Below are 27,635 nucleotides of genomic sequence, written 5' to 3' on the forward strand. Positions count from 1 at the left end.
TCCATTCTACCTGTGCTTAACTTAGTATCACCTCTTTATGTACCCACAGCCTCTTCTATCACTTCACCTACTATCGCCAACAAATGGGAGATTATTATTCACAATGTTCTTCTGTCCTTGGATTTTTAATCTATCTTGAAAAACAAATGGAGATCCACCATTCATTTCAGACTGCACATACTCAATAGTAAACATATAAATAATCTTAAAATCATCCTCCCTACTGAAAGGCATTTATATTGTTTCTAGACTTGTCATTACAAACTTGAGGATTATCTTGTCAAATTTTAACTATATTATTTATAGAATAAGCAAAAATTAAAATCTTAAAAATACTGAGCTTTTCTGTTCGAATCAAGGTATGTCTTTCTATTTAAGTATTCATCTTTACCACTCAGCAGTTTTAAAGTTTCTTCACATAGTTTCTGCATATTTGTTTATTCCTAGATACTTTACATTTTTAATTGTTATTATAGAATTTTTCTTTCTCTTATATTACTATATTTATAATAGAAAGCTATAATTCTTATATATAAATTTTGCCTTTTAGTGTACCTTGTAATTTTTTTGTAAGTCAGACATGTACAAGGTACTAGGTAAAAAGAACTGAGGTAAACAGGCCTTTGGTGATGTGGTGAAGCAAGAGGGAAACTGTAAGATACTCGATACCCATTACTCGTGTGTTTTAGGAGGAGCTTGTATTTTCTCAACTGCATATATGTCTATAATCAATATACAGTATGTTTTGTGTATTAAAATTTACTTAGCTAGATACCTTCTATCATATAATATACCACAATTTATTATCAAATAATGTACATTTATCATGCACACAAATAATGTATAAGTAAGATCTTTATTCCAGTCTCCTGGAATAAATGTGGGACTTTTTACATTAGTAAAACTGCAACTGCTAAGAAGAATGAGCATTTGTAGATATTGCTATATTTCTCTCTACTGTGGCTGTTTCAGCACTCTATGAAAATTCCCACTGCCCCACTTTTCAAACAATCCTTGGTATTATCAGACTTGTTAATTGTTTTGATATGATGAATGTGAAACAGGTTTTTTCAGTTGCTTTAAAAATGACATATCCCTGATTCCCTGATTATAGTGAGGTTTAACATTTTAAAATATATTGGTTAAACATTATGTACATATTTTTCCTTGAATTTCTTGTTCATAGACTTTCTCAACTTTCTGTTGGATTGCATTTTCTCTTATTAATTTGTAGATGCTCTTTGCATATTTGGGTACTAATCTTTTATCAGTTACACATACTCTTTGCAAGTCTACTATCCCAAAATGTGATTTGTCTTTTCATAATCTTCACATACGGAATTTGTCACTAAAGTTAGTAAATTTTAGCACAATAAAAATAACAAGCTTTTCTTTAAAAGTTAATACTTTAGAGTCTTACTTTAAATATTCTTCCTGATATTATAAATCATAACGATATTGTCATATATTTTCTTCTAAAATTTTAAAGTTTTTATTTTCAGTTTTAGGTTTTCAATCTAATGAATCCAGTTGGTGTGCATGAGTTAGAAATTCAACCTCTTCTGTTTTTAAACATGGCCAACCTAGCATTGATTACCAAATAGTTCATTCTTTCTCCCACTGATTTGTTATACTACATCTGTCATATACAGAGTTCCTACAGACATCAGTCTGTTCCTAAACTTGACTGCTTTATTCCTATTCTGATTTACTTTAGCTTTATGCCTGATTGGGTGAATCTCCCCACTTTATTTTTCCTCTGGGTTAATCGTGACCTTTTACCCTGGCATAAATTTTAGAGTCAGCTAAAACTTTGCCAAGTTCTGCAAAACAAACTTTTGAATTTTTTTGAAATTATATTCAATTAACAGATATATTTGAAAATATTTTGCATCTCCAGACTACTGAATTTACTCATCCTATTATTTGAATATTCTTTTAGCTTCCTTAATAAAGTTTTATAACTTTCTTCATCTAGTTCTTCCATATCTCATTTTAACTTATTCCTAAGTACTTTTGTTGCTGTTGTAACTGGGATCTTCTTTAAATCACATTTTCTAAACATTTTTGCTAATGTACAGAAGCATGATCTTTTTATGTTATTTTATATCCGGCAACAGTGGTAAGCTATATAATTAGTTCTGGTAGTTTGTATATAGATTTTGTCAGATTTCCCATACAGACAATCCTCTACAAATAATGAAAGTTTTGTTTATTCCTTTCATTTCTTGTATCATTTATCATTTTTCTTTTCTTATTTTACTGGCTAGGATTTCCAGCATAATGCTGAATAAAAGTGGCGATAGTAATCATCTTGTTTCTAAGCTTAATGAACATATTTCTAGTATTTCATGATTAAGTATGAGGCTTATTGTAGAGTTCTGATGGATATCCTTTATCTGGCTAAGGTTGATTTTTTCAATTCCTAGGTTCTTAAGAGTTGATATTGTTGGTAAGGGAGGTCGTGATGTTAATCATAAATAAATGCTAACAATCATTTCTTCTCTATTAAAATAATCATTATGTGATAGACACTATTTACTATCTAACATATGCTCTATGAGACACCTTAACTCATTCTAAATAGATCTGCATATTTTCAGTACATGTTAATATCACATTCACGGACATAGTCTAACTGAAAAATAATTCAATTGGCCGGGTGCAGTGGCTCACGCCTGTAATCCCAGCACTTTGGGAGGCCGAGGTGGGTGGATCACGAGATCAGAAGATCGACATCCTGGCTAACACGGTGAAACCCCATCTCTACTAAAAATACAAAAAATTAGCCAGGCATGGTGGCAAGCACCTGTAATCCCAACTACTGGGGAAGCTAGGGCAGGAGAATCACTTGAACCTGGGAGGCAGAGGTTGCAAGTGAGCTGAGACAGCACCAGTGCACTCCAGCCTAGGGGACAGAGTGAGACTCCCTCTTGAAAAAACAAAAAAAATCCAATTATTTCTGGCCTTTAGTTTGTAAAGGAAATACGCATAACATAAATTTTGAAGATATAGACACATTTGCCTGATTTAAGCTATTACGTACTTCAAGACAAGACAGATGGTTATGAACAAAATATATCCTTTATCATATACATGTACATAAGATATCTAAAACAAAGACATAAAAGACATAATTCTATTTAATATTTAATTCTGAATTGTTGACAAACATTGGTATAAAACCACAGGCTTCACAAAGGAAAGGAACTATTACATAGCTTGACTTTTATCTTTCAATAACCACCATTTGAGGCACATACTTTAATTAAAACCCAGCACTGTAAAAATTATAACTTACAAATAAGTGAAGCTATGCATTTGAATTTTAAAATCCTATATTTTATGGGATTTATTCTCCAGTGAGCAAATAAACAACCAGACATAAGTTCCCTGGGTTCTTAATTCTACTAAGTGGCCAGCTTCAGAAATACGTTCTAGTAAAAACAAGCCTAATTTTAAAAATTGCAAATGAGTTATTTCTTTAAAATGCATTACTTAAAATTCTACATAAAAGAATACTACATTTTTAAGTTTTAAAACTGAAATTAAATAAGTTTTACTTCCAGAGGGAGAACAACTGAAGCAAAGAGAAAACACTACAATTATGTCACCAGAAAAGCATAATTCCATTTACAAAGCCTGGATTTGTGCCCAATTTTTCCGAAATGCATCTACCGGATTACATCTCTATAAGACTTTTTCCATAAAAACAAGGATAACAAGGCAAAAAAGTAATACAAATAGAATTCCACTTGAAAAATCAAAGTTCAACATATATCTACACTAGTTCCATCCCCAGCCCATTTTCCATTCTGCTTTACTAATGCAGAGGCAACAAATCTTGTTTGAATACAAAATTCTTAATAGAAAAAGCTTTCATATTTAGCTGTTAATCTACTAAGGCACTATCCTTTCAGGAAAGTGCCCTCATACAGTACCTATAGCAAAAAACCTACACAATTTAATCTTTTTAATGAAACTGGATTAGCTTTTCAATGTATTATGTTCTCTACACTTTCTATTTAAAAGCTGTTACTAAAGGAGCTTATAAAATGTGAAGGCTCAGGACACAAATAAGCAATGAGGCTGTGTGAAGAACTGGAAGCCTAGAGGTTAACCAACTTCAAATCATCTGTGAATGATAATTTTCAATAACGCTACACCAAACCCTTCATCATACATATAAAGAGCCAAACCATAGTCAGTCAAAATGCAACACATCACTGTCTGCAGTTAGTTTTGCCTGTAATTAAAACACTACCATTTTATGGTTGCTAAAGGTATACACATGAAAAGCAATCATCGTCAATTTAAAAAATTGAAAAAGGAAATCAAATTTTATTATAAAACTCTCCTTTTCTGGTTACTTAGAAAAGCATTTCTCAAATATTTATTAAGAAAGTAATATTGAAACCACTATTTTCATCCCCCAAAATGTATAAAAGATATTCCTTTTTAATCAAGAAAATTTCACTTAGCATTTAAAAAAGCTTAGCAGCAAAATTGTGGGAGGAGTCTCTCCCAGTAATGTATCCTACAAGAGTATGAATGACGTGAGACAAAATGAGGGCAACAGCCAACTGTGCCGCTAAGCACATGATTTCATTCACCCTTTCTGACTGTCAGGTTCTTCATTTGTCAAATGGGAATAATAACAACTGGATCACAGGATTGTTGAGAAAGTTAAAAGAGATGAGTCATGTATGAATATCTACCACAGTAGCAGGCTAGACATTTTTTTAATTATCAGAAGCACATCCCTTCTCCCACCCCAACCTTCCCCGCAAGAGAAATCCACATATACATTTGAAATCAGGCTGGATTTTTTAAACGATACTAACATTTAATTTAATGTTACTCATTCATCTCCCTCCAGCAAGTGAAGACTATAATTCAAGTAAAGATATATTTAACAACTAAAGATACCTTTAAAAATGAGAAAAATGGGTAACATGTAGCTTAACAACATAGTACTTTTCCATTTTTCTCTGCCCCTTTAGGCACTCTCCTAGGGAAAGAACAGTTAACCTTTGTTGCCTAAAACCATATTCTCCTTAATCTAACAGCTATCTGCTTATTCAGCAAATAAAAATAATGTGAGGGTCTTCCTAAATTGTGAAAGATCTTAAATTATAAGGCACTAACGGGGATACATTTGAACTCTGCAAACACAGCTGATGTATAAATATGACAGACTCCCTTTGTAACCTAGTGCTAAGGTAGTCATGTAATTCAGGACACTTACGTCCAACGTTAAACCTGAAGTGACAACAGACATAAAGAGGTCTATTCCAGACAAATGTGCATTTATAATCACCCTACCCATTGTATTATCTCAAAATTGTACATGTGCAAAATGACCTTTTGCCTCAGAAGAAAAAGGCTTTGTTACTTTTTCTTTTGTAAAAAAAATCACAACTAAACACACCTAGTGGCTAGATATTGTTTTCCAAAAAAAGGAACCAGGGCTCCTATGAAAACTGGATGATGATTCTAGAACTGAAAGAGGAAATATATATTATGAGTCTGGAGCATCTTGTCAGGCCAGAAAATAAGCAAGGGTTCAAAAACACAATGATGAGAGTATGGCAAAGGAACAAAAGATCTGACTGAAAGAACTCTTGATTTGAAGCTGGAATCAATAAAGTTGTTCTGGATTGTAACAAAAAGTATAAAATAAATATCCATGAATCCATAAGATAAATAAAAGATTAAACAAATCAATAAATGGTAGAAACAAATCTCCCATGCAGAATTCAAAAAAATGCTGTTAGATGTTCCACCCTCTAGGAGGTAGAGTATAACCCCCTACTCCTTAAGTGTGGGCTGTGCATAACAACTTCTTTCCAAAAAGTACAGTATGTGGGTAGGGGAGGGGCTCAGGGAATAATTACAGTGAAAAAACCTAACACTGCCTCAACCAAGTGATCAAGGTTAACATCAGCAGTGATGTCATGTTGATAGTACATACCCTTAATAAAATGTGATGAAATGGCACTTTACCTCTGTGACCTTCCTCCCCAAGACACATAACCCCAGTTGAATAATGAGTAAAATGTCATATGGTCTATAAAATACCATCAAGTCATCAAAAACAAGATACAGTCTGATACAGTCATCAAAAACAAGAAAAGTCTAAGAAACTGTCCCAGCCAAGAGAAACCTAAGAAGACATAACTACTAAATGTAATGTGGCATCCTGCATGGGTAGGATCCTAGAACAAAAAGAACATTAGGTAAAAACTAAGGGTATTTGAATAAAGTGTGGACTTTAATAATAACGTATCAATATTGGTTCATTATGTGGAACAAATGTAGCTTACTAATATGTTATAATGGGTGGAACTGGATGCAAAGTAGATGGGAACTCTGTATTATCTTTGCAATTTTTCTATGACTCTAAAACTGTTCTAAAATTAAAAGTTTAAGAAAAATTAGAAAACCTTAAAATATTTTATATAGAGATTAACATTATGCACTATGGCCCTCATTCTGTCCAAATATAAGCCAGTCATTCACTATTTATGATATTCATGTTGTCCTGAGGAAATGATGGAGGTCTACATGCAGAGAGAAGTTGACAGTGGAGAATCCTCCTTCATCTATCCATTTTCAGCATCCTGCAGTGTACTGCACTTCACATGTATGTCAAGTTAAGTAGTTTAAACTAATACTCACAAGTACACACAAATGGTTTAAAACGTCTCAGACAAGAAACAGCAGGTAGAACATAGGCATAAGCAAGTAGCCAAAGTGACATTCCTTCATTCCTCGTATGAGTTCTTTATCAGTCACAATATGAGGTCAGTCGTTATTCAAAGATGCTTTTAACTAATGAAATGTGACCAGAAGTAGGCCAAGACATTTCAAAATTATTAAGAAGTCTATCAGCCCTTAGTGGATTTTTATTAATGTAATGAATAAACAAACGTTAGATACATATAACAACTTGAGAAGCAACAACGGATTTATAACCATTCTTATTAACAATGAACCCTGCCCTTTGTATGAAGATAATAGCTAATGATAGCATGACGTTTTCATAATTAGCACAAGATATATCCAGATTACGAAGATAAGCCTTTCTAATTTTTAGTGATGTTTAAAATCATGCTACTCCCAATCTAATATTTTATGAAATTTCACAAAAGGTAATGACAAATATGCAGAAGATTTTACAGATGTCTTCTTGTTGAATTCTGTTTTGACAATGAAATGGATGAAAATGATATAAGTATCCTCAACATATGCTCAACAGCAAATGACTTCCTTAAGGAAAACAATGTTGTAGCTAAAATTGTGTAAGTGTAACCAGTAAGAAAGCAACCACTTGTTTGGAATAACCTGCACATTGTGCACATGTACCCTAGAACATAAAGTATAATAATAATAATAATAAAAAAAAAAAAAGATTCTGACATGCTATCCATCATATGAGGATACAAGAAGACATACCCTCAACAGATAATGGATTTACCAGCACCTTGATCTTGGACTTCCCAGCTTCCAGAACCATGAGAAATAAATGTTTATTGTTTTGTGTTTTTTAGGGAAAAAAAAAGTTATGAAGTAAGGTTAAAGGGTTAGCACTACACATATAATTCATTTTTTCAATCATTCATAGACAAGCAGTTATAGAAAAGTAGATGAATCCAGAAATGTACAGAGTGCTACAGGATATCGCTAATGTGGTTAATTTCATAGAAACAAGACCTTTAATAAATAGAGGAATACTTACAAACTATAATGAGATGTGTAGGAACTATCACACAGTGTTTAAGTGACTTAGCTCCCGAACTGGACTGCATGGGCTGGAACACCGGCAATAGAATTTATTAGCTATGAGATCTTGGACACATTACTTAATCTCTACAAGTTATTATCATCCATAGACTGGTGACAGAATTGGTGAATGTTTTACAAGAGATAATTCATGTATAGCACTTAGAACAATGCTTGGCACACAGTATGTATTCAATAAATGTTAGCTATTATTGGTTACTATTATGAGAATAATCAAAAATCTTTTATACCACAAAAAATTCATTAATCATCTTTTGGCAAAGAACTTAGAGGTGATCAACCTCAGAGATGAATTACACATTTTTCTTTTACAAATAAGTAAGCATTCCAAATTTGCTGGCCTATTCTGTGATATTTTGTAAACCAGGGTCTATGAGAATACTCCATCAGTATCTCCTGCTAAGTTAGTTATATTGATAGTGTTAGCCACAAATATCTAACAGAAGGTACTTCATCAGAATTTTAAAATAGTATACATACCCTCAAATCAGGAGAAAAGTTGTCAGCAGAAGTTGAAATGGAATCTGATGACACAACAGAAGCTGATTTTGTATGCACTGAATTCTCTGAATGAGAAGTGGAGGCACTACAAAATACAAAAGTACAGTATGTTGGAAAAGTGGGGGCTTCAAAGACCAGTTTCAGACATTGTATTTAATATAACTCCAATACTTATTAAAATTCCCACAGCCAACTAAGTTCTGCTTTGCCTATTCAATCTTATTTCTAAATCTTAACAAATTACAAACTATTCCTGCTGGGTCAAGTATTCTTACGATCTAAGTTCCATCTGGACAGACTCCCAATACTCATGAAGACACTCCAGGATAATTCCTTCTTTTTATCCATTCACCCATCCATTCATTCATCCAAAGAACATTCATTAAGTGGTCCAATGTACAAAACCACTACACCACGCACTGTGATTTGAAAATAAATACGACATCATCCTCATGTTCATGAAGCTCACAAGCTTGTGACACAGACAAGTAAATAAGTGGTGCAATGTGATGACTATAATTAGAAACACACACACACACACACACACACACACAAACACCCCACATACATACAAGTATCTACGGGAGAAAAGAAAAGGAAGCAGCCAATTCCGGCCAGAAAGTTCAGGGAAGACGTCTCAGAAGAGATGATATTCAAACTGAGTCTCGAAAGATAGGAGATCATCAGACAAACAAAGAAATTTCAAAAACTAACAAAAGGCAATGCAAAGGTATAGAAGTATCAAAGTCTACAGAACATCTCAGACACTACAAATAGTTGAATAAGGCTGAATGGATAAAAGAACAGATAAAGATGGAAAGAGAAGCTCTTTGTACCTTGTACCTTCCCACCACATCAAACAGCCCTGCCTTAAGTATCTACTTCTTCCATTATAAGTAATCACTCAACACAGTTACTTTTACTTTCTTAAATTCCTATAGAGCTTTTTTTTTTTTTTTTTTTTTTGAGACAGAGTTTCACTCTTGTCACCCAGACTGGAGTGCAATGGTGCAATCTCGGGTCACTGCAACCTCTGCCTCCCAGGTTCAAGCGATTCTCCTGTCTCAGCCTCCTGAGTAGCTGGGATTACAGGCACCTGCCCCCACACCTGACTAATTTTTAATTTTTTGTATTTTTGTAGAGACGAGGTTTCACCATGTTGGCCAGGCTGGTCTTGAAGTCCTGACCTCAAGTGATGCACCTGCTTCGGTCTCCCAAAGTGCTGGGATTACAGGTGTGAGCCACCGTGCCTGGCCAAACTTTTGATACCTGATCACACTTTCATTGTTTATTTTATCTCACCAACTAGTGCCCCAAGAACAAAAATTATGTCTTTTTTGGGGGAGGGGGGAGCACGGGGGAGAAATGAGGTCTCACTATGTTATCCAGGCTATTCTCCTTCAACTCCTGGCCTCAAACGATCCTCTCACTCAGCCTCCCGAAGTATTGGGATTTCACGCATGGACTACCATGCTCAAGCCTATACTTCTTTTTTATTTTCCACAAAATCTACTTCAGGACCTGTGTACACTGTTAATATGTATTATGCTTGTTAAATTTTAAAATCTGTGACAATATGCCAAAAACTGAATAACTGATTCATTTCCTCTTATCAGTAAAACAAAGTTAAAATTATTTAAGGTAAGATCAATGGTAGAAAAACCTCAAATACCTTGAATTGAGTCTTTAAGTTCAGATTTTCAAAAATGTATTTTTCTAAAACATATTAAAAGTCTTCCTTATACCAGAAGTCAAAACTTTTTTCACTAGATTTTGAGGAAATACTTCACCTTTGAGTTGTGATAGTATTAAGAACCATTTAGCTTTAAAACAAATTCCATTTATTCCTTACAAACCTGTCTATAACAAGAATATCTAAAATACTTATACAATGTTCAAATCACCTCCCCCAAAAAGAAATTGTCACTTCATTTAAATGAATGAAAAGTGGTATTCTGGTGCAAACACAACATAGTATTTCCAACAACCTATACTATTATACAAAAAAGTAGTCATAAGAAATTATATTACATAGTTTTATAATGTAAGGAAAGAAAAAGTGATAGGCTGTGAATGTTTTCCTTTTTCTTTGTATCTAAATTCTGATTAAATGTCATTTTCCTTAAAATTACAGGTAAAATAACCAAATTTTAAGCACAGTACTTTGACAGACATTGTTAGCTTCCTACTTCAAATAAATTCCCCTTTCTCTCTGACTTTGCTCAGGGTAGTTTGTGCCCTGCTGAAGATAAGAGGCTTGCTATTCTCTTCCTTGTGGCTAGGAGAGCCATGTGAGTCAATTCCAGTCAGTGGGATTTAGCGGGAAATCTGCTAATGATTATAGAAACCTTTTATTTTCTTAATAAAGAGGAGCAGAAACAGCAGGGCAGTCTTTATCCTTTCCCATTTCTCTTGCCTGAAATAAGAATGTAAAGTTTGGAAACACAAGAGCCATCTTATAAACATTAGCAAGATGCTGGCCTGCTGAGGACAGGGAGCCAAAGAATAGGATGAGCATAGGTTTTTGTAGCATCACTAGTCCAACAACTCTCTACCTCTGGAATTCTTGTTATGTAACATAAATGAGTGAGCATGGCTGTGTGTGCCTGTAGTCCAAGATGCTTGAGAGACTGAGGCAGAAGGATCACTTGAGCCCAGGAATTTGAGACCAGCCTGGGCAACATGCCAAGAATCCATCTCAAAAAATTAATTAAATAAAATAAAAACTTTTTAATAAAATAAATGAACTAAAATGTTTAAAATCTCTGCAATAGAGTCTGTTCTATACAGTCAAACACAATATAGCAATCAACATCTCATAAAGTCTAGTTATGGCAAGTTCAAATGTATAATGCTATTTTATATGCATATGCCCTTCTGGGAGAACAGAAAACCTCTTAAAGGCAATTGAATATAACTTGAAATTACAGAAAGTGTATTACCTAGAAGAATACTACTGACAGAAAGACTACTGTAGCACATAGCACCAAGAAACCAAATGGCTCTCTGGTTGGGTGTGGTGGCTCACGCCTGTAATCCCAGCACTTTGGGAGGCCGAGGAGGATGGATCGCTTGAGCCCAGGAGTTCGAGACCAGCCTGGGCAACATGGTGAAACCCCCTCTCTACTAAAAATAAAAAATTAGCCAGGAGTGGTGGCACATGCCTGTAGTTCCAGCTACTCAGGAGGCTGAAGCATGAGAATCATTTGAACCTTGCAGGTAGAGGCTGCAATGAGCTGAGATCATACCACTTCCCTCCGGCCTGGACAACAGAGCAAGACTCTGTCACCAAAAAAAAAAAAAAGAAAGAAAAAAAAAACCAAATGGCTCTTTAGAGCCAAAGCATAAAGTAAATAAATTTAAGAGAGAGAAAATAACAAATCCAGGTACTGGAACTTGTACTTTGCAGTCTCAGATTCAAAGAATCAGTCTTTCAAGCCAAAGTGTGGTAAACAGCCTTTAATTATTACCTTCTCTTTTCAGACACAAACACAGGCAGATATTATGATCCACAATGTTATAGTTGAATAAGCACTAATGTATATTTCTGTGTAACCAGTCTACAAAGGGTTTCACTCTCCAGGCAAATACTGAGGAGCTGGAGGGGTACAGTGTGGGAATACATCATAGTACTGTTCTCATGATTATGGCAGAAACGCGCGCGTGCGCGCGCGCACACACACAGAGAAAGAGGCAGAGAGGGGGGGAGAGAGGGAGGAGAGAGAGCACACAGGAGAGAGGGAGAGAGAACGAGAGGGAGACAGCATGTGAGAGAGCGAGTAAACACACAGGCGCACACAAGCGCAGCAGAACTGTTAAAACTTCTGGTATAAACGTGAAGTGCTGCCTTTAGCAGCTACTCAGACTGAAGGTGGCCATGGGCACACTAGGATGCATAGTTCTCTTTTCTGTAGTTGTTTGTTTTCTTCTGTCATACTGGCTCTGTACATGCTTGTAGTCACCATAGCTACCGGTATAACACACGCTAATTTCCACTGCTTTTTTTCCACTTCTCCCTTGCTCATCTTGAAGTCAAGCTCTCTATGTTTATTTTTTATGAACTGTTCCACAAACAAGCTCTGTATTTCCCAAAATTCATGCCTTTGCTTCAGGGCTTTCCAAAATAGAATGTTCCTTTACCCTAATCTATTTAATAACATCCTACCTACCCTCTAAGACCTGGTTTAAAAAACGAGCTTCTCCAAGAAGTCTTGGAGTCTTCCAAGAAGGTCTTCCAGTTGGAACTAAACTCTCAGTCTTCTACACTTTCATAGACTTTATCTATAACTGCACTTAACACTTCCCACATTAGACTAGAGAACTTCAGTTACATGGCCACCTCTTTTTTAAATTACAAACTCCAAAGAATAAGAATCTTATAATTAGCAAGGCATTTGAACTTGGAGCAGAAACTGCAGTCTCTAACTTCATTAAGTAACCGATTTTGGTCCTCAGATTTCCTAGGCCTACACACTTCACCTCAGTCCATCCAAACATTCCTGTTTTCCTTGTCAACCTGGGCCTCTCTTCCACGTGCTAAAACTTCTACTCAACACTCTGTCGCATATGTTCATTACCATATTACTGTGTGTTTCCTATACCCCACTTTTCTCTGTCCAAGCCTTCTTCAACTACTAACTCTCTTCCTAATCTTCATCTGAATGTTTTTGTCCACAGTGAATAAACTCCCCTACATCTTTAACAGGATTCTCCCCTTCACCTCTGCCTCAACTGACCTTCCCTCACAGGAATCCACTTCCCTGCAGACTTTAATAAGAGACTTTTTTCTTTTCCCACATCTAACAATGCCCAAAAATGAAACAAGCATTTTCCCAGCTGAACTTTCAGGCTTCTACATTAGTATTATTTTTGCATCTTCATATATAAAAGCCTTCTTCCTCTAAGGTTCATGGCTTTTCAGTATACAACCTCCTTGTTACTATCATCCACCCACCCATCCTCCTCACTCACTAAGGGTTTTCTCATCTGGCTCACTTTCTTCTCCAGCATTTCTTTCTACTCCAAAGCTGCCATCATTATGGGAATTTTATTATCCATAAACTATCAACCATCTAGCTCAAAATTCCTCAATTCCTACATCCCTCATACACAATCCCACTTCAGTAATGTACATCTTGTTATAACACCTTGGACTTTATCATTTCTGGGAATTACCCTGCCACCATAATCTTAAACTTGAGGAAATTAATCTTTGACCTGATGCTGACCCTTTCTAAATATTTAACTTTCTTAACTTTCCCTTCATCTCATCTTCAACCTAGTAGAGCTACCCAGACCCTAAACATTTCTATTTTTTATTATCCCTCATGATTCATTGCCCTCCCTTGCCCACTTCACTTCCCTTCCTAACCATCAGTGTCCCTATATCTGTATCCATTAGCCATGACTGTCCTGCTAATCCCTAAATGTGGACCAACATAACCATCTTTCTTGGCTACTAGTAAAGGAAATCTTCAAACTGGGGCCACTTAAGACTTATAATTAGAAACATCAGCTAGGCCCAACACAGTGCTCAATGATTCTCCCATTCCCCAAGTGACTTTTTTAAACCATAACCATCTTTTTCTCCCACACAGCTATCACATCCAATCAATCCAAAATCCTGTACAGTCTATTTCCGTACCATCCCTTGGGTCTATCTTCTATGCTACTTTTTATCATCCTAATACCACTTTTCTGGACTCCTGCAAATTACTTGTCTCTTTTCTCCTGCTCATACAATATATCACCCCAAACCAAAACCAAAGTGATCTTTCCAAAACCCAAATCTGATCATGTCAATCCCTTGCTTAAATCTTCATTGATTCCTCACTACCTACCAAATCAAGCCAAAACTCCTCAGCATAACACTCAGTTTTCAACAATCTGGCCCTTGTTCTACATATCCAGCTGTAGTTTTTACTCATCTGGAACCAATGGGAATGGCTTGCAGATTTCTTAAGTTCTCTAGCCATTTCATTCCTCTGTGCCTTTGATAACCCTATTGTCTCTGTTTCTAATGTCCTTTATAATACTCCATGCCCTTTTTGTCCCATCTATCTTGTAGACATAACTACTGCTTCTTTTACTGTACACTGTACATATTTTTATCATAATACCTGTAACATTATATTGCATTTACTCACCTAAAAGCTCCTCTCACCACATATTATTATAATTTACTATTTCAAGATTCTTTCTTTACTACAATCTGTGAGCAAACAACCTTCTCAAAATAAAATATGTAAAACACTGAAAACAGAATACATGGCACATGTAGCTATTATTATTTATGACAACTGAGTATTACTGCACACATATTATCCCTCAAGTCAGATTAGCTACATGAATAAAATTATAATGGCAAAAGTTCTAAGGCAAGAACTATAATTAGTGGCCTAATGTTTACGAAATAAGAACTTACGTCTCTTGAATGGCATTATGTTCAAAGTATTAGAAAAATAAATATTATTCCCACTATGGAAGCACGTGTCTTGGCATTGCAAATGCAGTTTAAAAGTGAAACTATCATAGAAGATTAAAGTTACCAAAAGAGTTTCTTGAAAATTTGAAGAAAAGTAACTCCAATTTGAAATTGACTGCTTAAAATTACTTCTCTTCTATATAAAGAAAGCTCTTAAGTTCTATAAAGGACTAAAAAGAAGAAGACAGTACCAATGGAAGAGGGTACACGATTACATCACCAATAATAACTTTTCACTGAGAAAATATGAGTAAAAATCAAATGTTCCTTTTGCCTGTTACTGTTTTCTACATTTCCCAAAACTGTTTACTCCCACTGACACACACTCCAATTATACAAGATAATTTCATGAAGAAACCATTTTCATGTTCTTTTCTTCCTTGAAAAAAATTTTAACAATTACCATGCCCTTTCTATATACAAAACATTGGGTTATGAAACAGCCTCTGCACTTCAGATTTCTGCCCAATAAAAGACATTATACCACACAAGCATATCAATAATACCATGAGAGGTACAAACAAGGGCCAGGAGGAAAAAAAAACCCAAAGGAAATAGTAATAATTATGACTAGAGGAAGCCAAGAAATGTATTAAATTGGACCATTTGAAATTGCTATTTTTATAGGTCAGATGGCCAAATATCAACTATTTCAGGTGGCTCCAAGTGCTAATGAAGGAAACAGAAGAAACTGAGGTTGGGCCTTTAATGAGTGAATGAATCAGATCGAGGCTTTGGAAATCACATACACACAAAGGGAAAAAAAGTAAAAAAGGGCTTGAGAAACTACAAGGCATATTTTATAAATAAGTAGTTTTTTCAAACTAAACAGATAAAAGGCTGTAATTTGCTGAAATCTAAATGCCAGGCTTAGAAGCCTAGCTAATAAAAAGCAAGGGGAATACAATGAGTTATCACTTCACACACACTAGACTGTCTATAAAATGTTTTTAAAAACACAATAGCAGGTGTTGGCAAAGATGTGGAATAATCAGAACACTCATGCACTGCTTGTGGGAATGTAAAATGGTATAGCCACTTTGGAAAACACTCTGGTAGTTCCTTAAAAGGTGAAACACAGAATTACCCTATGATCCAGCAATTCCACTTTTAAAAATAAACCCAAGAGAAATGAAAATTTTTTCCACACACAGAAAAAAGATTATTTACCAGAGAAAAACAAAATATATATTAAAAACACATGAATGTACATGAATATGTACATGAATGTTCATAGCAGCATTATTCACAATAGCCAAAAAGTGGAAACAACCCATGTCATTCCCCTGCTTAAAATCCTTCAATGGCTCCCTATTGCTCTCAAGATAAAGATCAATACCTTACCACAGCCTCAAGTTGCTACATAATCTAATCCTTGCCTCCTTCTCCAGTTCCTCTTGTGTATCTCTCTCTCCCCTTGCTCTCCCCAGTTCAACCACACTAGCCTTCTTTGAGATTCTGAAATTAGCTAGCCCTCTGCAGGAAGCATGGTTCTGCCAAACTCTTCTCAACTGAAATATCATCTCCTTGGGAAAATCCAATCAGATGCCCCAGACAAAACCAGTGCTCCCATGGCCACTCTCATAGCACTTTGTGCTTTTTATTCTTTTCACTTACCACCAGTCTCTTCTTACATATCTTTGCAAATGTTTAATGTCTTGTTTTTGTTTTTGTTTTTGTTTTGAGACAGGGTCTGCTCTGTCACCCAGGCTGGAATGCAATGGTGCAGTCATAGCTCAGTGCAACCTCAGACTCTTGGACTCAAGTGATCCTCCCCACTCAGGCTCCCAAGAAGTTAGAATCACAGATGCAAGACACCATGCCTGTCTTGATTAATGACTATGCTTCCTAAGATGTCATACTTCAAGGAGAAGGGATCCTGTTGGTTTTGCTCAACATTCTATTCCTAGGACCTAGCATAGCACTTGGTATAAAGAAGACACTCAGGAAATATATGTTAAGGAGTGAAAGACTGAATGAGAATGATCAGAAGATTGAATTATCTCACTAGAATATGGAAGATAAAACAAAAAAGAAATCTGTGAAAGGAGGGAGAGGGATAAAACATGGGTAGGGAAGGTGAAAGTCTAGTTTTCCTTCTGGAGTTGTTATTGTGCACATATTATTCTGTATACCATATATCATGTCCCATTCCCATCAAAAGACTTCCTAGGATACTGAGACAAACATTTATTTTAAGAGGTTGTATTAAAAGAATGATAATCTAAAAAAAAAAAAAAAAAACTGGTGGGAGCTGGGTTTTGACTATGTTATTTCCACTGGGATGGTTAAAGAAGTAGTTGGGAATTGAGAAACCAGGATTAGTCCTATCTAGCTAACAGCAGTATCATTGGCCAAGTCACTTAATTCCCACTCCCCATTGTACTGTCACTCTGTGAAAAGTACCAATTAGACTGTTAGTGGTTCTTAACTTTTTTGGTGGTCACAGACCTCTTTGAAAATCCCATGAAAGCTATTTCCTGAAGTGCTTACAATGTTAGGGACTTAAAGGTTAAGAATCTTGGCCCAGATGATCCCTTTTAGTTCTAAAGTGGTCCAGGGCTTCTGAAATGAGTATTCTACCTTTCGTAACATCCATACAATATGCAGATAAATACTAAAAAATTAAACTTTTTATACACACATGATGCACACATACATGTGCTAAAAACAGCTTCAGATTTGAAATTTTTTAGTATTTTAATTATGTAATCACAGTCTTAAATATAAAGTTAAGACACAAAGACTAAATAGAATTAATCCAATATTGTGTTTCTTACAATAAAGTCTTTAAGAGAATATTTATGTATAATGGAGTCAAAGGGAAACTAAATCCAACAACTGCATAAATTTCAGGAGCTCTGGACTATCACTGTGCAAATTCAACACCCTTACTTACAAATAGAAATGACATCTATCAAACATTAGCCACAATTCCTTTAAATATTTTCATTGTTTATATCATGTGATTTTATCAGAAACTACACCTATTTAGCTAAGTAGTGATTCTATTTCAAATGACTTACATTTCAAAATATATCCACAATAATTTTGGGGAGAGAGACCCCCTAAGAATACATACACAGTTGGTTCAGTAACTCTTCTAAATAAATAATTTAATCAGACTAAACTGGACCAGACTAATGTAAACTCAATTGACTCCAGGACATCACCCTTGCCAGTGTTCAACAAGGTTATGTTTACAAGTCTTCTTATTCTGTGATTCACACACTTACTCTAACCTTGTGACCTCAGCACACTGGAGCTGCCTGCTCGCTTCAGTGGCCTGCCTGACTCACTTGGAGTACTTTTCTGCCAATCTAAAAAAATGGAAACACTTTGGAGTAATGCACTTGGTACTTGCATTTCTGACAGCAAACTTCTTTTTCTTTCAAATACTACATATGGTTTTTGTTCACAAGTCTCTTCCCAAATCTGCAGACCATATTCCATTCTTAGGTGTCTATCATCATTGCCTCCATTTCTCAATGCCCATTCACTGCTTAATCTCTTGGAATCTAGCTTCTGCCACTATCAAATGATGCCCTGAAATTGTTCTTTCTATAATTACTAATGGCCTGGTTGCTTTTTTTAAAAAAATGTTTTTTTCTTAGTTCTGATTCTATAAATGATCATCTCCCTTCAGCAGCATATTATTTTGGTTATCCCATTTCTCAGTTTAACCAATGCCTTTTTTAGTGCCTACAATAAGAAAGAAAATACTCATCTAGGAACCCCTAGAGATACAGAGATAAATATGACCCTTGCTGCTTTTGGTGAACTTTCACTAGTGTACTTAACACAAGCACAGCAACACAGTGAGATGTTGTCTCTACAAACACACACACAACACAAACAGAACATGATAAATGGGTGTGAGAAAGAGAAACAAATCCCTGGGGTTTGGAGAAACAAAGCCCTTGGGTGTTGTTTATATTATGTGATTTTACCAGAAATTATACCTATTTAGCTAAGTAGTGATTCTATTTCAAATGTCTTACATTTCAAAATATATCCACAATATTGGGGAGAGAGACCACCTAACAATGCTGTATATGAAAAGTTCATATAAAGTTTTAATTTAGAGGCTCAAGAAAGGCTTTTATGAAAGAGGTGGCATTTGATGTTAGCCAGAAGATAAATGAGGTTCAATACTCTCAGTTTCACTAAGCAAAGGAACAGCATGAAAAAGGACATAGTAGGAAATTCAAGACATGTTAAAGCAACTGGAGGAGGCACATCACTTTTATTGGAGTACAGGGTACTTATAAGGCACAATTAGAGATAAGCCTGAAAAGGTAGGTTTGGATTACAGAGTAGAAAGTGCTGAATAAGAAGTTGGTATTTCTGTAAGCAATGAGAGACCTCTGAAAGTTTCTGTACTTTAAGAAGACTTTTAACAACAAATCAAAAAATGGATTACAAGAGAGGGAAAATCTGTTACAAGACTATTAGGAAATCTTCTCAAGTCAAAGGTATCGCGAGCCTAAACTAGCAGTAAAAATAAAATAGGAGTGGACATATGGGACATTTTGGAAACAGAATAGAATTTAGTAGCTGACTTGACATGAAAAACAAGGAAGAAGGAAGACTCAAAATATGATCCCCAGTCTTGCTGACTGAAAAGTCAGTGTGCCAAATTAGACAGTAAAGAAGAAACAGGTCATTTGAGGAGCTGCTGATTTCTGTCTTGAAATTTTTTAAGATTGAGGTGGTAGCAAGGCCAAAGGATTTTAGATTTTACATGATCATATATTTGTTCATTCATTCATTCATTCATTCAGGCAATGTTGATTCACTGCCTATCGGTTATATGAGTGTTCTATGAAGACATATATGTAATACAATGTTATATGTGCTCCCAAACTATAGACTCAAGGGAGAGACAGACTCCTTTTTAACTGTATATGAATCTGATTGTGATGAATGCTACAAGAATGGTTAAAAAAAAAAGAAAACTACAGGAGCACAGAGGAGGAAAGGACTAAATATGACTGGGAAAGCTGAGGCAAGCTTGAAAAATGTCATATTTGCTGGACAGTGACCTGTTAGTAGGATTTGATGGTAAAGCAGAAGAGTAAAAACATTCCTGAGAGAGAACAGCTTAAATAAATAGATCATTTGGGGAAACCTATGTGACTGGGCTTTGTGGAGGCAAGAAAGGTTCAAGCTATGTTCTGTGAATAAACCTCGATACCATGCTAAAAATTCAGATTATATTCTGAGGACAAAGGGAAGCCATCAAACATTTCTCAGTAGAAGTGTCAAATAGTTCTATGTGCAGAGACATTCTGCTCAGGTTATGGAGCATGCACTGGGGAAAAAATTCTAGAGGAACTTACGTCAGTTAGTAAGTTATTGTATTAGAGCAGTAAGATCACTTAATAGACAATGGAACTATGCCACATAATGACAAAGAGAGAAAATACAGAAGAGTGAGCAGGTTTGGCTAGTATGCGGCATGTGGAAATAATTCAAAAGATTTTGATATCATTGAACATCAAACTTGAGGTTCTTGCAAAATATCAAAGTGGATATCTTCATTAAGCAAGCAGAAATACAGCTTTAACATTCTATCGAGAGGTTACAGCTAGGTGACAGCTAAATCAAATCCATAAAATTGAATTATGTAACAGAGGGACAAGATATAAAACAAGATTTAATACTTAGCAAATGAAACTATTCAAAATAAGTAGTTAACACTACCTAATACTACAGAGCAGTCAAGGGAAATAAAAGTCCATTGGACTGATTAATAAAATGTTAAATTAATTACAATGTCAACACAGTCTCTATAATGTTTTAGAAATACTTATTTGACATGAATGAAAAAGTTAAGGTATGGAGGCATGGACTGCCTCAACTTCTTGCCCTTCCTTCAATAAACTTATCTATATCCAAACACACCCTTCCTTCCTATTGAAGATAACATTTCTCTTTTCAGGTTCAAAGCCAGTCCTTCCTCTCATGTGCATCATTCTGCCCCATCCAGTCTACTTTGGGAGAGGTACTCTATTGACGCTGTTTTCTAGATGTCATTAATGACCTCAGGAACAAATCCAGGGGCCTTGTTTCTCTGAGTTCCCAACTTCCTTAACCTCTGTGCATTATTTGATGCTATCATCACTACCTCCCTCCTGGAATTCTTTGCTCTCTAAGCTTCCCTTGTCATTAAAATTTACAAGCTTTAACTCCCTCCTTTTCTAGGTTATTTCTTCCAGTTGTCCCCTAAATGTACATTCTCTTGAAATCTCTGACCTTGCCTCTGGTTCTCTCTTCTTCTCTCTGAAATATCATGAATTCCCACCTTGTGGGAATTCAATTATCACCTCTGTGGGAATTCAATTATCACCTCTGTGCAAATGATTTTCAAATTTCTATCTTTAATCTTCTCAGTCCCACATTCACAAATACCCACTACGAGTCAAAGCATTCGACTATCTGGCCCCACACTCTCTCTCCAGTCTTATTTCTCACTCTGATCCCACTTGGCTACTGCCCACACCTTTCAAGGACACTAAGCTATACAGTACCTAGAATTATACCAAATATTTTTTAAAACCGTCCCTTTCACATGCAAGTATTGCATTAGTAGCCAACTATTCTCACAGCCAACCAGGAACTTACAGAATATTAAAAATGTAAAGGATTTCTGAGATCATTCTAGTGAAACCCCATCCCTCCCCTTATTTACAGATAAAGTATAGCCCAGAGAAGTGAAGTAAATGGTTTGGAATATAGTTCAAATTAGTGGCACAACCAGAGAGAGAGAGAGAGAGAGAGAGAGAAGCAGATACAGAATTATACAGATCCAATTCTGCATCTCATATTGCTTCTGATATGGAGTACAGAACTAAAAGGAGAAATGCCCTCAAAGTGCTTATTATCTAACTGGGGAGATATAACACAAACATATACCCAATATTTATTATTATATAAGCTCAATGCATGAGGATGAAGTTCAGTTGAGACCAATAAGGGAACGCTCCTTGGAGCAGATAAAGCTTAACTGGATTTGGAAACAGGTTAAGAAGGAACTACCAGAGACTAACTATCTTTAAGCCTATTTCCCATAAATATTTTTAAAGTTTTTGGACAACAAAAAACAAGGAATTCATTGCACATGAGAAGGCTGGATTGGTAATTTAATCCCCCATTTAGAATTCAGTATGAATCCATGTAATAAGATCTGATAGATAGTAAATAAAGATAATGGTTCATGGCAATACGATATTATCTCATAGAATCTTACTGTTCCTTGACTCCTCATCCACTGTTTAAGACTGCTTCATTTTCTTTTACCCCACTACTTAGTAGCCACGTGACTATGGGCAGGGTGTTCTACCTCTCTGAATCTCAGTTTCTTTATATGTAAAATGGCGATGATCATATACTTGGTTATTTATTCAGCATCTCGTGCTCCAGACAGGCCAACCCATTTCCTTATCCCCCAGTTTCCATCAGCAAGAGTTTAAAAAGGGCATTGGAAGATTTTGAATGTGTTTGCTCTTGCTTCTCTAGTTCTTTTAATTGTGATGTTAGAGTGTCAATTTTAGATCTTTCCAGCTTTCTCTTGTGGGCTTCATTGTATATCTAGAAAACTCCATCATCTCAGCCCCAAATCTTCTTAAGCTGATAAGCAACTTCAGCAAAGTCTCAGGATACAAAATTAATGTGCAAAAATCACAAGCATTCTTATACACCAGTAACAGACAAACAGAGAGCCAAATCATGAATGAACTTCCATTCACAATTGCTTCAAAGAGAATAAAATACCTAGGAATCCAACTTAAAGGGATGTAAATGACCTCTTCAAGGAGAACTACAAACCACTGCTCAGTGAAATAAAAGAGGACACAAACAAATGGAAGAACATACCATGCTCATGGATAGGAAGAATCAATATCGTGAAAATGGCCATACTGCCCAAGGTAATTTATAGATTCAATGCCATCCCCATCAAGCTACCAATGAGTTTCTTCACAGAATTGGAAAAAACTGCTTTAAAGTTCATATGGAACCAAAAAAGAGCCCGCATTGCCAAGACAATCCTAAGTCAAAAGAACAAAGCTGGAGGCATCACGCTACCTGACTTCAAACTGTACTACAAGGCTACAGTAACCAAAACAGCATGGTACTGGTACCAAAACAGAGATATAGACCAATGGAACAGAACAGAGTCCTCAGAAATAATACCACAGATCTACAGCCATCTGATCTTTGACAAACCTGAGAAAAACAAAAAATGGGGAAAGGATTCCCTATTTAATAAATGGTGCTGGGAAAATTGGCTAGCCATAAGTAGAAAGCTGAAACTGGATCCTTTCCTTACTCCCCATACGAAAATTAATTCAAGATGGATTAGAGACTTAAATGTTAGACCTAATACCATAAAAACCCCAGGAGAAAACCTAGGTAATACCATTCAGGACATAGGCATGGGCAAGGACTTCATGTCTAAAACACCAAAAGCAACGGCAACAAAAGCCAAAATTGACAAATGGGATCTAATTAAACTGAAGAGCTTCTGCACAGCAAAAGAAACTACCACCGGAGTGAATAGGCAACCTACAGAATGGGAGAAAATTTTTGCAATCTACTCATCTGACAAAGGGCTAATATCCAGAACCTACAAAGAACTCCAACAAATTTACAAGAAAAAAACAAACAACCCCATCAAAAAGTGGGCAAGGGATATGAACAGACATTTCTCAAAAGAAGACATGCATACAGCCAACAGACACATGAAAAAATGCTCATCATCACTGGCCATCAGAGAAATGCAAATCAAAACCACAATGAGATACCATCTCACACCAGTTAGAATGGCGATCATTAAAAAGTCAGGAAACAACAGGTGCTGGAGAGGATGTGGAGAAATAGGAACACTTTTACACGGTTGGTGGGATTGTAAACTAGTTCAACCATTATGGAAAACAGTATGGCAATTCCTCAAGGATCTAGAACTAGAAGTACCATATGACCCAGCCATCCCATTACTGGGTATATACCCAAAGGATTATAAATCATGCTGTTATAAAGACACATGCACACGTATGTTGATTGTGGCACTATTCACAATAGCAAAGACTTGGAATCAACTCAGATGTCCATCAGTGACAGACTGGATTAAGAAAATGTGGCACATATACACCATGGAATACTATGCAGCCATAAAAAAGGATGAGTTTGTGTCCTTTGTAGGGATATGGATGCAGCTGGAAACCATCATTCTCAGCAAACTATCGCAAGAACAGAAAACCAAACACCACATGTTCTTATTCATAGGTGGGAACTGAACAATGAGATCACTTGGACTCGGGAAGGGGAACATCACACACCAGGGCCTATTGGGGGGGGGGAGGGAGGTATTGCATTGGGAGTTATACCTGATGTAAAGGACGAGTTGATGGGTGCTGATGAGTTGATGGGTGCAGCACACCAACATGGCGCAAGTATACATATGTAACAAACCTGCATGTTATGCACATGTACCCTAGAACTTAAAGTTAATATTAATAAAAAATTAATATTTTAATATTAATAAAATTAATAATAATAAATAATATTAATAAAAAATAATTTTAAAAAGGGCATTGGAAATCCATGTGCTCTGATGAAGTAAGACTGTCCTTCCATCTGTCAGCCTCTGCAATACCATTAGCAAAAGTAAAGTGGAGGCCCCAGATTGTAACTGTCCCTTGCACGACCTTACCCTTTCCTCCCTTCAACATCATTTGCATTTTAACATGGACAGTCTTACCACTGTCCACATTAAAGACTGTAAGAGTTAACATCATTATACCTTTTATCTCTATTTTTAACAGTTCTCACAAATAGTCAGAACTACCAGATTCTAATCCCCCTTCTGATTCTACCTACCATTCACTCCCTATTCCTGTGTTTCTGAATTTTAAGGTTAATCATCACCAAAATGACCTTTATCTCTAGCTCTTCTTAAATGGTCTTTTTACCTTTTATGCTTACTGAAGCCTAGTTTTTACCTGAGGACACTGTTCCCCAACAGCCTTCTCAGACAGAAAAATAAGCCCTTTTATTTTCTCTCCAATATTCCTCTCCCACAACTAGGCCTGGAAACTGAGCCTTGTCCCTCACTGCCATTTTCAGATTCTTCTACCTCTCTGTCTCTAAAAACCCCAAGTATTCAACCTCATGCCATCAGACTACAGCATATACCACCCTCTTTGTTGACAACATTTGCCTGTCTCTAAGTCACTCTCTCTCACTCCTTAAGGCTTTAGCTTCAGGCTTACCATTATTCTTTCCAGTACTACCAACTGCTCTAATTCTTACTGATTCCAGTTTCACATAAATGAGCATTTAAACACCTTGGCCATTCAGTTAATTGAATTCCTCTTCTGCAATGATCTTGTCTTCCATTCTACCTCAGTCATTCACCTCAATGATCATATCCTCTGGAATGGCATTACCAATTAACTGTAATCACTCCCTGATTTAAATTTCAAACACTCTACTGTCTGACCACCAGCTCTTTTTCTCTAGTACCCCCAACCAACACCTCGAATTGTTCAATTTCACCAAAACCTCCACTGTTCCTACTACACTCCAGAGTATCTATTTCATGTTCTCACATCTCCCTTTTCCCAGCTTTTAAAATTCCATGCCTCTTATTACAATCATTCCCTTGCACTTGCTTACTTCATAGTACTTCCTTGTCAAACGGAAAGCTGCTTAAAGCCAACTTTCTGACTATTCCAGTCCTGTACCCACACAGTTGAATGAGTCTACAGAAAAAAAACACCGCCACAGAGACTCACTTTGAATTCATGGCCACTTACCTCAACTAGACCCTTAATACTGCCTAGATATTACACAACATTTCTCTAGTTCATACACTCTCTCATTCTGCTAGATTACTATTTCATATGTTCTTTGCTTTCTTCACCCTCTATCATCTTCTCCACCCTGAATTTCCTAGATGTTCTAACTTCCTGTTTCACGCAAAAATAGAGAAGCAAACACAGATTTTCCACAAGCTCTTCAACTATAACCTGTGTGCATCTGTGCACGTATATTCTGCCTTGCCTTCTCTTACTATGGATAAATCATCCATATTGCCATCTAAAGACCCTTCATTAGGCCGGGCATGGTGGCTCACGCCTCTAATCCCAGCACCTTAAAAGGCCGAGGAGGGCGGATCACAAGGTCAGGAGATTGAGACCATCCTGGCTAACATGGTGAAACCCCGTCTCTACTAAAAATACAAAAAAATTAGCCGGGCATGGTGGCACACATCTGTAATCCCAGCTGCTCAGGAGGCTGAGGCAGGAGAATCACTTGAACCCGGAAGGCAGAGGTAGAAGTGAGCCAAGATCACTGCACTTGATCTTGCTGAGACCACTGCACTCCAGCCTGGGCAACAGAGCAAGAGTCCATCTAAAAAAAACAAAAAAACAAACAAACAGAAACCCTCATTAAACTCTATCCTCTCTTGTTTACACAAGAAAATCTCTCCAGCAAATTCTTTCCCTCCAGTTACTGCATCATAAAATCTTCTACTCAATCTCACTAATTAGCATAGAAACAAAGTATTATTTCTCTCATCTTCATCCCTCCAAATAGTGCTTCATTTCTCTGAGCTTCTTTATAGCAAAACTCACTGAAAGAGATGTCTATATGTCAGAGGTGTTTGAACCAGAGCAACTCCATCTTGAATAGGGGCTGGGTAAAATAAGGCTGAAACCTTCTGGGCTGCATTCCCAGGAGGTTAAGGCATTCTAGGTCACAAGATGAGACAGGAGGTCAGCACAAGACACAGGTCTTGAAGACCTTGCTGATAAAACAGCATGCAATAAAGAAGCCAGACAAATCTCACCAAAACCAAGATAGTGACCGGGGTGACCTTTGGTTGTCCTTACTGCTACACTCCCTCAAGCACCATGACAGTTTACAAATGCCATGGCAATCATGAAAAATCTACCCTTTGTTTAGCATATAATCAAGAAATAACCACAAAAATGGGCAAGCAGCAGCCCTTGGGGCTGCTCTGCCCATGGAGTAGCTAGCTATTCTTTATTCCTTTACTTTCTTAATAAACTCGCTTTCACTTTATGGACTTGCCCCAAATTCTTTCTTGAGCAAGATCTAAGAACCCTCTCTTGAGGTCTAGATCAGGACCCCTTTCCGGTAATATATATGCAGTGCTTCCAATTCCTCACTTCTCATTCTCTCCTAAATCTACTTCAGTCAGGCCTTTGCCTCCACCACACCAACAAAAATGCTTTTATCAAGGTCATCAATAACCTCCACTTTGCTAAACCTATTAATACTTCCTCCTCGTCTATCAGCAGCATTTAACGTAGTTGATCACACCTTCCTCCTTGAAACACTTTCGACACTTGACTTCTAGACCTCTACACTCTTCACGGTTTTTCTCCTATTCCCTAGCCAGTCCTCTCAGGTCTCCTGTAATGGTTCCTTCTCACCTCCTTAACCTCATAATACTGGAGTGCCCCTAAACTCACTCAGTCCTTGAACTTACCTTCTCTATGTACTCCTCCTCTCCTTAATGATCTCATTTGTCCTCACAGTTCTCTGATGCGAAAATACTGTCTAAAGTGTGATATTCTTACACACACACACACCTGCACACACACACACACACACCACTGCTTAAAAACAAAAATGCAGGTTGGGGAAAGGGGACCAGCATCCCGTAATTGACAATAGTGCTAAAATGCAGAGAATCAAGTTACTGTTAAAATGCATAAGATGTAAATTTAGAGCAAAAAACAAATATGTATGGGGCTAAGAAACAAAAGTGATTTTCTTAGGAAGACTTTTTAGATTATTCCCACTCTTC

General features: G+C 36.4%; 1 protein-coding gene across 4 annotated transcripts in view; it reads right to left on the reverse strand.

Annotated features, from left to right (window-relative positions):
- MTMR2 (myotubularin related protein 2) overlaps positions 1 to 27,635 on the reverse strand; it is an 86,475-nt gene that overhangs the window by 40,001 nt on the left and 18,839 nt on the right. For 2 of the 4 annotated variants that reach the window (XM_025355270.1, XM_025355271.1), the window contains one exon: positions 8,287 to 8,392. In XM_025355270.1, coding sequence (XP_025211055.1) covers positions 8,287 to 8,392 — 106 coding nt within the window. Of the gene's footprint in view, positions 1 to 2,809; positions 2,933 to 7,741; positions 7,815 to 8,286; positions 8,393 to 27,635 lie in introns of all 4 variants that reach the window. The other 2 variants (XM_025355272.1, XM_025355273.1) reach the window with 2 other exon arrangements.

Source organism: Theropithecus gelada, chromosome 14 (assembly GCF_003255815.1).
Source record: "Theropithecus gelada isolate Dixy chromosome 14, Tgel_1.0, whole genome shotgun sequence".
NCBI lineage: Eukaryota > Metazoa > Chordata > Mammalia > Primates > Cercopithecidae > Theropithecus > Theropithecus gelada.